This window comes from Squalius cephalus (assembly GCF_949319135.1).
Source record: "Squalius cephalus genome assembly, chromosome: 5".
Taxonomy (NCBI): Eukaryota; Metazoa; Chordata; class Actinopteri; order Cypriniformes; family Leuciscidae; genus Squalius; species Squalius cephalus.
Genome location: NC_137126.1, coordinates 18,540,260 through 18,554,230, shown reverse-complemented (window position 1 = coordinate 18,554,230; position 13,971 = coordinate 18,540,260). Strand labels below are relative to the sequence as shown.

General features: G+C 35.7%; 1 protein-coding gene across 2 annotated transcripts in view; it reads left to right on the top strand.

Annotated features, from left to right (window-relative positions):
- The first annotated feature begins 9,127 nt into the window (after positions 1-9,127).
- LOC307158217 (uncharacterized protein) overlaps positions 9,128-13,971 on the top strand; it is a 130,099-nt gene continuing 125,255 nt past the window's right edge. For both annotated transcript variants that reach the window (XM_079870617.1, XM_079870618.1), the window contains exons 1-2: positions 9,128-9,424; positions 11,466-11,538. In XM_079870617.1, coding sequence (XP_079726743.1) covers positions 9,370-9,424; positions 11,466-11,538 — 128 coding nt within the window. In that variant the 5' untranslated portion in view covers positions 9,128-9,369. The remainder of the gene's footprint in view (positions 9,425-11,465; positions 11,539-13,971) is intronic.

Genomic DNA, 13,971 nt, shown 5'->3' with positions numbered 1-13,971 from the left:
TTCCACGGGGTTAAAAGGAGAAATTAATTACAAGCGCGGTCGCCAATTGCCGGACCAGCAAGGGCAGACTCAACTGGTGGTTTAAAAACCCGCTGTCTGCTCCAACACCAGATAGTGCCCAGGGCACCTCTGGCAACAATGGAGCAACCCAGATAGCACTCCAGGCCACCGGAAGCGCCTGTGCAGTTCCTCTGGCACCGTGGGATAATCCTAACTTCAAGTCTGTACACTAAGATAAGTTGATTATGCTGAAAAATCAAATGTTTGAAGTAATCTATCCCTTCAAGACTGATAATAGAAAAGGAAGGTGGGATCTTTTACTCCACTCTAGTCAAGTGGGGACGGAGATGTTTGGTCTCACTATTCCTCCAGAGTGTACCTTCGTGAGTGGGCTTATTGATAAGAGAGATGGATGGTCTATACTGGCCATGATTGATAGATAACAGAGAGAGGCTTATTCATGTAGATACATTCTGGGACAGAAATGAAGGTGGGACTAGGATTAGTCCCAAAGGGGGGATATGTTGGAGAATTTTCCTTGATTCATGTCTAAGTATGATGTAATGAAATGACAAGCATGAAAAAATAGGTCTAAAAAGGATGAGAGAATGGAAAAGTACCCAGTATGCATAAGAAATGCAGAGTGTCAAAATAATGTATGAAACAAAGCACCATTATGTGGGGTTTGACCAATAGAGAAGACATGTCAAACTGTGTCAAGGTCACCAGGCGTGACAGAGGGGAAGAGATAGATATGAGGGTGCCTATTGGGTATCTAGCGATAAGAAAAAGTATAAGACATGAACACTGGCCATTGTAACCTCAGATGTCCGGATGGCCAGCCGGCTTCTCACTTTGTTGCTTGTCAATAAAGTTAATTCTTCTGACCTGGAACCTCGACTCTGAGAAACTTCTTTGAGACCTGAACCAAAAAGAACTTTGAATTTGCCACAACAATGTCTGCCTGAGTTTGCTTCTATTATCTGCCTGAGTTTTCTCTGATGTCTGCCTGAGTTTATGTCAGCTTACCTCGCTTTTGTTACCTTTTTAAATAAACTTCTGCAAATGGATCTAACTGCCTCAGCCTCTACATCACAGAAAGATTAGTTAGAAAGAAAGAAAGAAAGAAAGAAAGAAAGAAAGATAGATTAGTTAGAAAGAAAGAAGAAAAGTTAGAAAGAAAGAAAGAAAAGTTAGAAAGAAATATTAATTAGAAAGAACGAAAAATTTGAAAGAAAGAAAGATTAGTTAGAAAGAAAGAAAGAATAGTTAGAAAGAAAGAAAAATAGATAGGTTAATTAGAAAGAAAGAAAGAAAAGTTAGAAAGAAAGAAAGAAAAGTTAGAAAGAAAGAGAAAGATTAATTTGAAAGAAAAAAGAAAGATTAGTTAGAAAGAAAGAAATATTAGTTAGAAAGAAAGAAAGAATAATTAGAAAGAAAGAAAGATTAGTTAGAATGAAAGAAAGATTAGTTAGAAAGAAAGAAAGAAAGAAAGAAAGAAAGAAAGAAAGAAAAGTTAGAAAGAATGATAAAAGAATGAATGAAAGAAAGAATCAAAGAAAGAAAGAAAGATATATTAGTCAGAAAGAAAGAAAAGTTAGAAAGAAAGATAAAAGAAAGAATGAAAGAAAGAAAGAAAGAAAGAACGAAAGAAAGAAAAGTTAGAAAGATAGATTAGTTAGAAATAAAGAAAAGTTAGAAAGAATCAAAGAAAGAAAGAAAGAAAGATATTAGTCAGAAAGAAAAGAAAGAAAAGTTAGAAATAAAGAAAAGTTAGAAAGAAATAAAGATTAGTTAGAAAGAAAGAAATATTAGTTAGAAAGAAAGAAATATTAGTTAGAAAGAAAGAAAGAATAGTTAGAAAGAAAGAAAAGTTAGAAAGAAAGAAAGATTAGTTTGAAAGAAAGAGAAAGATTAGTTAGAAAGAAAGAAATAGTAAGAAAGAAAGAAATAATTAGAAAGAAAGAACGATTAGTTAGAATGAAAGAAAGAAAGAAAGATTAGTTAGAAAGAAAGAAAGATTAGTTAGAAAGAAAGACAGAAAGACAGAAAGAAAGAAAAGTTAGAAAGAAAAAAGAAAGAAAAAGAAAGAAAGAATGAATGAAAGAAAAGTTAGAAAGAATCAAAGAAAGAAAGAAAGAAAGAAATATATATTAGTCAGAAAGAAAGAAAGAAAGAAAGAAAGAATAGTTAGACAGAAAGAAAAGAAAGAAAGAAAGAAAGAAAGAAAGATTAGTTAGAAAGAAAAATATTAGTTAGAAATAAATAAATAAATATTAGTTAGAAAGAAAGAAAGAATAGTTAGAAAGAAAGAAAAGTTAGAAAGAAAGATTAGTTAGAAAGAAAGAAATAAAGAAATAAAGAAATAAAGAAAGAAAGAATAGTTAGAAAGAAAGAAATAAAGAAATAAATATTAATTAGAAAGAAAGAAAAGGAAGACGAAAGAAAGAAAAGTTAGAAAGAAAGATTATTTAGAAAGAAGGAAAGATTAGTTAGAAAGAAATATTAGTTAGAAAGAAAGAAAGATTAGTTAGAAAGAAAGAAATATTAGTTAGAAAGAAAGAAAGACAAGTTAGAAAGAAAGAAAAAGATTAGTTAGAAAGAAAAAAGAAATATTTGTTAGAAAGAAAGAAAGAAAGAAAGAAAGAAAGAAAGAAAGAAAGAAAGAAAAGTTAGAAAGAAAGAAAGAAAAGTTAGAAAGAAAGAAAAAAGAAAGAAAGATTAGTTAGGAAGAAAGAAAGAATAGTTAGAAAGAAAGAAAGATAGACAGGTTAAGAAAGAAATAAAATTTAGAGAGAAAGAAAGAGATTAGTTAGAGAGAAAGAATATAGATTAGTTTGAAAGAAAGATTAGTTAGAAAGAAAGAAAGATTGTTAGAAAGATTAGTTAGAAAGAAAGAACAGTAAGTAAAAAAAGAAAGATTAGTTAGAAAGAAAGAAAGATAGATTGGTTAGAAAGAAAGAAAGAAAGAAAGAAAGAAAGAAAGAAAGAAAGAAAGAAAGAAAGATTAGTTAAAAAAGAAAGAAAGAATAGTTAGAAAGAAAGAAAGAAAGAAAGATTAGTTAGAATGAAAGAAAGAAAGATTAGTTAGAAAGAAAGAAAGATAAGTTCGAAAGAAAGATTAGTTAGAAAGAAAGAAAGAAAGAAAGAAAGAAAGAAAGAAAGAAAGAAAGAAAGAAAAGTTAGAAAGAAAGAATGAAAAGTTAGAAAGAATGAAAGAATAGTCAGAAAGAAAAAGATTAGTTAGAAAGAAAAAAGAAAGAAAGAAAGAAAGAAAGAAAGAGAGAAAGAAAGAAAGAAAGAAAGAAAAGATTAGTGAGAAATAAATAAATATTAGTTAGAAAGAAAAGTTAATAAGATAGATAGATAGATTAGTTAGAAAGAATAGTAAGAAAGAAAGAAAGATTAGTTTGAAAGAAAGAAGTTAGCTTAAAGCTTAAATGAGTATCAAGGGCTTCTGGCAGTTCAAACAGTCTTGGACATTTGGTCATTGAAAGTCTATGGGATTTTTATGATTGTTATGAAGTAAATAGTTAAAGACACTATAAAGAGGAACCACACTTATGTTTTAAGTTTTCAGAAACAACATGCCATGTGTGTGTGCATTTGAGATATTGTTTATATCTTCTCAGGACACATTTATTATTTACAGTTAAGCAGATGTTTTGGTTTCAACAAAAGAGCCAGAAGTGATGTTAATCCTCATGAACTACTGTACTGCACCCATAATTTCTCTTATAGCGCCACTCCTGGAGATTTGTCTAATCAAACACACCTGAGTTATAGACCATCAGGTTTTGGAGTTCGTCTAATACATGGTTGGAGCTGAATGCAGGAAGGAAGAGCATCAGGATCAGGGCTGTGCACCCTTGCATTAGACTGAGATCAATTATAAATTTTAAGAAAAGTATGTATGAATAGTGCCTAATGTATACTGTTAATTTTCCATATTGTTTTGATCATATTTTAAATTACGCATTGCAATGTGTTGTGTTTTAAGCTTAAAGGAAATGTGCGGAAACTTTTGAAAATGTCCTGTCAAAAAATTACCAGTACCTTTTCCATTTTCCTACGTATTTTTTTTTTCTTCATAGTGTATATCAAGTAAACTGCAAAGATAATGTAAGTATGTTTTCTTAGTAATGTATACTATAGTACTTACAAACTTGTTAAACTATCAACATTTTTTGTAAAAAAAAAGAAAAAAAGTTTAAACTTATTTATTATTTACTTATTTATTTATTAACTTAAATTATATATATAATGACAGTGAAAGTGAAAGTGACAGTGACACGTGACGGCCAAGTATGGTAACCCATACTTGGAATTTGACCTCTGCATTTAACCCATCCAAGTTAATGCACACACATTAGGAGCAGAGTAGTGAGTAGTTAACACACACACACTGCAAACGTGGATACACACCCAGAGCAGCGGGCAGCCTTTGTGTGGCGCCCGGGGAGCGATTAGGGGTTAGGTGCCTTGCTCAAGGGCACCTCAGTCATTTCCCACCAGTTCTGGAATCGAACCAGCAACCTTTGGGTTACCAGTCCAACTCCCTAACCACTAGGCCATGACTGCCCCATATGCTTGTGTTACAAGCATTACAGGATATGCCATTTTGGTGATAGTTTATAACTGTTTGTCATTAGTTAATGTTAATATAAATTAGCATAGAAATCTATGTGAGCAAATAAAATCAAGGTTTTAATGTTGTTTGTATGTCTATGTGGTGTTTTTAATATAATTTAAGTCAGACCATGTGTAAATTCATAAGTCAACACAATTGCTGAGTATTTTCCCTTTAAAACAGAGACGGTTTGAAATCTGACATCACAGACTACCTTGTAACCAATTATGTCAACGTGTGATCATCCATGAGTGAATCTCTGAGCTGGTGTGAGTGAGTGGAGGCAGGGCTAATTTGAATATTCATAGAACCGCATTAAATTAGGCAAGGGTGTAGAGTTAAATTCAAGCTATTTTAAGGTTTAAATATGTAATTTTGGCGATCACAGATGAGTTTAAAGGGATACAATTATTGACTAGAGGGGGGCTTTAATTAGTGGATAATTGATTTACTTCTGAAAACATTTGTATTACAATATTTCACAGAAATACATATTTTGTCTTTAGGCTATGTATATGGTATGATAACTTACAGTTAGTAAATAAACAGGTGTTTACTGTAAAAAAAAGAAAGATTTCTCAATCTCAATTTTATTACATGATTGTAACTTGACCAAAAACATAATACACATCTTCAGAAGAGGACTTTGATAAATGATGTTTTATAAACAAAGTTCAGGAGGAGCATGTTCAAATAATCAATCCAATCTACTTGTCATCAAACAATTACTATGTCTACCCTATCAGCATGAGAAGAAGCATATATATATTCACTCTGTCAACTCACCTAACATTCCTTGACAGTTTTTCAGCATCCCTTCACCACCCTCCACCACCGACTCCTCACTCTTTGCTCATTCTTTTACAGCCAGGAATACGGGGGGAGTACTCTGGGTTCGGGCCGAATATCGAGCCCGGAGCCCTCTCCTCGGACAGCACGCCAAATACGCTTTTATTTCTATCTGACTTATTTGTAAGTGTGAACTCGTGAAACCTGTATAAAAACAGAAATAGTCTCAACAGATTTCTCAAGTTATGCTAGTTTTACATGTGTAAGCTCGCGCTCGATCGGCCCAAAGTCCGGCGTCCGACCAGCGCGGAAGGTCTTAATGTGTTACTGTCCTTTTCTTGAGGCAAAGTATTTTTCGATTAAATGCAATAGATTTTAATATATATTCTCTCGTTATTTCATCTGACTCCATAAATGAAAAGGTTTTAATGATATCTGTGGATCATTAATTATGAGCGAATGTTTGACTATTCCGTTTAACTCTTCAATGAAAATAATGTCAAAGTCAGTTAGAATAATCAAATGTAACAATTTATTATGTCAGGTAAATGTATCGTGCCAATTTCATAATCAATTCAAAGATAATCGATACAAAACATCAAATGCTCTGGAAAATGAGAAGAGATGCAAACCCAACAATAAGAAATACATGAGGCTGAGAGATCTCTCTCTCTCAGCCTCACGGGCGAATCTGAGTTACAGAAAAGGCCCCCGAACCCTCTGCTGCATTTCATTAAATAGCCAGGACCTCTTTCACTTGGAAATATCTTTTAACAATGGAAATTTGCATTCAGAGGTTACACCTTTGGATGTAGGGAGACCATTTGTCTAGAGGCCAACCCCTCCTTTTGTGCCAGTTATCCATAAACTCTTAAAAACCTTATTACCTTTTGTTTTAGTTATTTGGAAAAGAGACATTTGTACCAGTCGCACTGAGACATTTTAAATGATACCAAACATGAAAAATACTCTGTGATAATCATTCACATTAAACTATACATTTTCTTGGGTGATTTACATGTGGTCTCAGCATGTGAGAGGGGGAGTGAGGAAGAGGGGGAGAGATGTGTTCTGAGGTGAGACTTTGCCTCTCAAATGGTGATTTCAAATGATAATTTTTAGAGAGGTCCTTTGTCCTCTCAGAGTCTGGGTGCTCCCCAAACAGACTGCCTGGCATTTCATAATTTCTCAATTCTTACACATGCAATCAGATTGGTTTTACTGATAACAAAATAAAAATATTCTAAATCTGAGCCATGTGTTGGGTTCTCAGTCAAAAAGCATAGTTAAAACATAATCTTCTGAATTAGTCCCAAATTATAATCAACATGGTGACGTGGAAATCTATCAGAAAAGATTGCTATCATGTGTATACAAATCAGTGAGGTATGTTGACCTGAAATTTTGATCTTTAAATGATCAAGGATCCAGAGATTGAGATTGCTGAGAATTAAAGGAAATGGGGCGACATGGGGTCTGTACCACAAACTTTCACACAACCTCCAACAAACAAAAGGGGGAAGTACCTCTGTGTGACTAGCCCAAAGCAACTTCCTGTTTGTGATTATGTAGCCAAAAACAAAGCGTGTAAGGGAACTGTCCTGCAGTTACAGCTCTATGGTGCATTACATGTGCGCTGGGTGTCTGTCCACACACTGTATCTCTGTACAATGCTGTGAAGCCTCCCTAAAACAGACAAGTCTGTAGTGCAACCAGCTGGTAAACATGTCGCGCAGGCATTTGGGGTTGAAATGTTTGGGTTGAAACTTTTGAATTCTACATTTTACAATTTGGTTCACTCATATCTTCCCCGTCACAACGTGAGCTCTACATCTACCATGTCTTAAAATGTTCTCATTCCAAACAGTAAGATGCCAAACATCTATTGCGAGATGAATCCAGGAGATACAACTCCAAGCTTGAGCTTCACGTCACGCGTGCTAAGCCTGAGAATCTTCACGTCAGGCCTGCCCAGCCAGAGACTGTTCACGTCACGTCCACACATGGAGGCTGCGCTTCTATGGCCAGCACGTCCTGCATTTATGTTAAAGGGTTAGTTCACCCAAAAATGAAAATTCTGTCAGTAATTACTCACCCTCATGTTGTTCCAACCATGTAAGTCTTTCGTTCATCTTCGGAACACAAATTAAGATATTTTTGATGAAATCTGACAGAATTCTGACTCTTCCATAGGCTTCCAGAGTGACCGAAACTCGCCGACCCAGAATAGTTATTAAAAACATCGTTAAAATAGTCCAAGTGACTCCAGTGGCTCAATCTTAAGTATATCAAGCGACGAGAATACTTTTTGTGCGCAAAAACAAACAAAAATACCGACTATTCCACTATTCAATTCCTTCTCCCTGGGCCTCGTAGTGTTTTTGCGTAGCGCGTCTGTGTTGCACGTCACCACGTAGGCTCACAATTGGCCGAAGCAGGTCATGTGTGTGATGCGTGATGACGTGCAACACAGACGCGCTACGCAAAAACACTACGAGGCCCAGAGAGAAGGAATTGAATAGTGGAATAAAGTCGGTATTTTTGTTTGTTTTTGCGCACAAAAAGTATTCTCGTCGCTTGATATACTTAAGATTGAGCCACTGGAGTCACTTGGACTATTTTAACGATGTTTTTAATAACTATTCTGGGTCGGCGAGTTTCGGTCACTCTGGAAGCCTATGGAAGAGTCAGAATTCTGTCAGATTTCATCAAAAATATCTTAATTTGTGTTCCGAAGATGAACGAAAGACTTACATGGTTGGAACAACATGAGGGTGAGTAATTACTGACAGAATTTTCATTTTTGGGTGAACTAACCCTTTAAGTTCTTTAACTGAATCAGTTAATTCAAACTTATGATGTTACTGACAACATAAATTCCAGCTCTCTGCTTCTCTGTTTAACAACAGTCACCTGGTTGAACACTAAAGGCACCCAAAATTGTAAATGTTTGAAGCCATTGTCCTGGCTTATTTTTTGACCATTGGCTGATACCTTTCTGAACTAAATCAAAATAATAAAAATGTACGGTGTCAAAACCCCAAACCTCAGTGACAGCATGCTGCATAATATATGCAACTATTTTCATTTTATCAATAACCATCATCATCATGCAAATCAAATTGAGAAAAATCTGTTTATACAAGATATGGATAAGTTATCATTAGTCTATGTTACTACAGGAAGAGTTTCTGTACTAAAAGTCATTTTCTCATCAATAAAACAAGCACAAAAAAGTGTAGCCTGACAAAAACTCCCATAATATTAATATTAATAATAATAATAAATAACTCTTCAAATACATTATCATAAATAAATAAAACAATAATAATAAAAAAAAATCTGTAGAAAACACACTTTATTTATTTATTTTAAATAAATTGGATTGGATCCCCCATAGGTGTAGTGTAGGCTTTAGATTAAATTAAAAAAGTCGATATTTGATTAGTTATATTTCGATGGTAACTAATCAAATATCGACTTTTTTAATTTAATCTAAAAAAGTCGATATTTGATTAGTTATATTTCGATGGTAACTAAAATCTTACTGTAATTGAAACAACAACATCGATCAGCTCATTCAAATTTTGGTGCTGAGATTTTCCCGCTTACATGTTTTGAGATCCCCAACCGAGTTTAAAGGGTGGGCGTGTTTTTCCCATTGCCATTTCAGAAAGTTTGTCAAGTAAATGAATAGCTAAGGCTCCAGCTCGTGAAGTGGAGTGGCGGAAGGAGCCTCTGGATGAGAGCAGGGGAATGAAGCCTTGAATACATGATCTCATTCACTCAGCTGAGACTGCACGAGCAGCACCGGAGTTCGCGAGGACAAGCCACAAGTGCCATTTTTGGATCTATTCTTTACTTACATGATTTATTTCCTTTTCTTCAACAGACCAATGTTGGATATATGTTAAGCCTGCGTGGAATCCCACAACTATCCATAAGAAGGAATGCATCTTTTCAATAAACTAATTCTTCTGATATCACTCATTACTTTGACGCAAGGTAGGCTACGTTTCATTGGAAGATGCTTTCTTCGTTATCAGACAAGTAGCACATTTCTACACGATCTTACATTATGATTAATATGATTACTAATCAATAGCCTAAGTTAATTTCTGACATTTATTGTAAAATAAAACACTTTGTTCGAGAAGAAGTCACTTGCGCACTGATGTCAGCACGCAGCCTCACTTAAAGAGCAGGCATCATAAATCGTTTGATTTTCTGTAGACTAAAGTTTAACTTTGCTACCTGTAACTGTATCACAAATTATAGGGTTATCAAAATATTTTGGACTACGGCTGTTAACTTGTAACTAGTGTAACTTTACCGCAAATACATATTCATATTTTAGTAAACTCTGGAGATTGTATTTTTCGCATGTCACTCGTAATGATATAGATTTGAACTGAGCTGTTTTTGAATATCTGTCGCTCCGTATATGGCGGTTCATAAGTAGTATTCGGTGCAAATATTGATCTACTGTGCGGTTTGAGTAAAGTTTTAACAGTTTTGCAGTTATGCTACCTATAACGGGCATTTATTGCAAGACGTTTTTTGGCTTGGAACCAAGCTGACAAATCAAGAAAATTTAATATTTATGTATATATATATATATATATATATATATATATATATATATATATATATACACACACACACACATATATATATATATATATATATATATATATATATATATATATATATATAGATATATATATATATATACATACATATACATATACAGTGCTGGTCAGAATTATTTGCCCCCTTGGTAAATATGATCAAAGATGGCTGTAAAAAATAAATCTGCATTGTTTATCCTTTTGATATTTTATAAAGAAAAATTTGAAAAAATCGAACCTATCATTGAAGTAAAAGAATTGAAAGTGGGGGGAAAATCGCATTATGAAATAAATAATTTTCTTCAAAACACATTGGGAACAATTATTTGCCCCCTTTTATTAAATACTTTTTGCAACCTCTTTTTTCCAAGATAACAGCTCTGAGTCTTCTCCTATAATGCCTGATGAGTTTGGAGAACACCTGATGAGAGATCAGAGACCATTCCTCCATACAGAATCTCTCCCGATACTTCAGATTCCCAGATCCATGTTGGCGCTTCTTCTCTTCAGTTCAGCCCACTCATTTTCTATAGGGTTCAGGTCAGGGACTGGGATGGCCATTGCAGATGCTTAGTTTTGTGCTCAGAGTGACACATTTTTGTTTTGATTTTGATGTTTGTTTTTGGATCACTGTCCTGTTGGAAGATCCAAACATGGCCCGTTATAAGATTTCTAGCAGAGGTTGTCAGGTTTTGATTTTTTATCTGTTGGAATTTGATCGAATCCATGATGCCATGTATCTGAACAAGATGTCCAGGACCTCTGGCAGAAAATTAGGCCCACATCATTAAAGATACAGCTGAGTATTTCATTTTACACATGGGCTACTTTTTTATCCCTGTATGAAGCAAACCCATGTTAAGTGTTTGCTGCCAAAAAGCTCTTTTTTTTGTTTCATCTGGCCATAGAACCTGTCCCGTTTGAAGTTCCAGTAGTGTCAGTTACTTTTCTAAATTTCTATGGCCAGATGAAACAAAAAAGAGCTTTTTGGCAGCAAACACTTAACATGGGTTTGCTTCATACAGGGATAAAAAAGTAGCCCATGTGTAATGTGGGGCAAATAATTGTTCCCAACCTGTTTTGGAGAAAAACATTTATTTCATAATGTGATTTTCCCCCCACTTTCAATTTTTTTACTTCAATGAAAGGTTAGATTTTTGCTAATTATTTTTAGTAAAATATCAAAAGGATTAACAATGCAGATTTATTTTTTACAGCCATCTTTGATCACATTTACCAAGGGGGCAAATAATTCTGACCAGCACTGTATATATCTATATATATTAAAAAGCAAGCTTGCTTAATTCTAGTCTTTTTAAAATTAAGGATAATTCTACTTTTGGAAATATGTATATCATGATATCAAATCATGCAACACTCAGTGGAAATGTATTACCCTGTTTCTGTGTTTCCAGGCCTGGAATGTTCAGAAAAATGCCACAATGATGGTACATGTGAACCTACTGCAGACGGGAGAGGAGAATGCAAGTGAGTAATTTGAACTCAATTACATAAAGCTGCTGCGTCTGAACCATATTGGAACCCTGGAGGAATTTAATATGATGTTTTTGAATTGCACAAATCACTAATATGAGATTTCCTTTTGATCTGGTTCCAAAAGTTTTGAATGCCGTGTACAAACAATTGCATGCCAAAACACATGCATGAATTACAGCCTCGCAAACAAAAGCAAAGTGTGCTTCTCTCCTTGAAGAACATGGCCTCAGCTAATGAACGACATACACAACCTCTTATGAAGAGAGTCTAGGGCATCACCCCCCACACCCCCCTCCGGCTGGTCGTGAGTACGGGCCACTTTTCCAGCCCAAGTCTCATAGACACCCGGAGCCCTAAATCTTATTTCGCTTTTCTTTTATGGAACGACAGTTGGGTTTTGCCAGAAGCCTGGCAGTCATTGTTCTCCAGTCTAGATTAATTCTGTGTGACTAATCTTTTTCAGGCCAGTAATTGGACTGGATGTTTTCATAATTGGTAGCATTGCACCAGTGGAAAATCATGAGCAAACAGGTTGCCTCATCGCGCATAGCATCACACAACTCTCCTTTCTGTACTGCACCCAAATGCACACTCGCACACAAACAATGGTGGACTGCTACTTTCTTCTGATTGTGTTGGTTGATTTTCTAATATGGTTAACTTCTCTTTGTCCCTCTGTACTATTTTACTTGCATTCAGCAGTGATGTGAATGAGGGATTGGGCTGCAAGCATTTGGCCATGGTAGCATTGTCTTTCTCCGGCTATCAATGAGTTTATCAGGGTAGCTATGAAGGAGCACTATTTGAAATGGGATGGTGGTGGCTCTGTTTTTTGGCCTCCCTCAGTGGACTGTGAGCACATGGAGCCACGCTGGCGGTGGGCCACATCTTAATTCTGTCTGGCAGCCTCCCTGCCTTAGTCGGGCCACAAAGCCACCATTGTGCCCTATCATACTCAGATTCCACTAATTAAACATGGAGATACAAACGAAGGCCGCTCTCCCGCTCAGGATGGCACGTTACTATGTCTAGTACCTTTTATCTATTGTTTAAATGCAACTGGTGGACAGACTGCTTGGGCCTCTAACATGTCTGACAAACTTTGGCTAAAAGTGAGTTTGGAGGTCAGTTTGGGCCACCCTGTCCCTCTAATCAAATGGATTCATTGTGAATGCCCTCAAATGCTTCGTGACATACTTTGCTCTTTTAGTAGCCGCACTGTATATAGTGAAAAAGTGTAGAGGTTCCCTTAAAGGGGTAGTTCACCCCAAAACATAAATTATGTCAACATTTAGCCTACTCACCATGTCTCTCCAAACCTGTATGATTTTTCTTCTTCTGTAGAACATAAAAGAAGGTATTTTGAAAAATGCCCATAAATGAAAGTCACTTGGGACCTATTTGGTTTTGTCTTTCATTAGTGGAACAAAAACATTAGTGTTATTATTCCTCAAAATATTTTCTTAAAAATAACTGAATGTAGTCAGGTTGATTCAGTAATATTAAAAAAACATTTCTACATTATATTACACATTAGTTCCTCTTATTTATAATAAAAATATTATGGAGCGTGAGGGTGGAAACCCTCTGTGTTTCATCTGGCTGAGGGTCAGGTGTCAACAAAACATCTTGGTTACTTGCGTAAGGCTCGCTTACGCCATGGGAAAACTCCTTTTCTCAAGAATATTGAAGCAAAATCTTTAAAACACAGTGCAGCTGCACAGCAGACACAGATGAGTGTCAACGCGGTCATTGGGTGTGCTGTGGCAACTGCACGAACCTATGGCGAGGCGGCTCAGACCCATGAACCAATCAGGGCACATCCCGCCCTGACACGTCAGAGCCCGCCAAAATGAGTGCGGCTTTTGCCTATAAATAACCCATTTCTAGCCTAGGAAACCCAGGTTTAATCGACTGAAGCGATCCCCAGATCACAGCACAGTAGCACGGCGTGTTACGCAATACTCATTCCCTCATCTCAGGGAACCGAGGTTACGTTAGTAACCGAGACGTTCCCTTTCGAGAGGTCTCTCGTATTGTGTAAGGCTAGCTTACGCTATGGGAACCCCCCCTTCAAAATGCTGTGCGTGCTTAACTTTGCTCCATACTATAGCCCAAGGGAGACGCCTGAGACTCATAGAAGATTAAATTATAAATCCTAAAATAAGCCTTGACGAGCTTCATATAGGGAATATATATATGAACCTTAGTTCAATTGGCCATAACCAGACATGTGTTGATCCCTATGGCTTATGGGGGGGATGTGTTTTACACTTTATACAGAAATATATAAAGTGTATTACACTTTATATGATGTTTTATAAACAAAGTTCGGGAGGAGCACGTTCAAATAATCAATCAATCAACCAATCTATCAATCATCTCATCAAACAATTACCATGTCTACCCTATCAGCATGAGAGG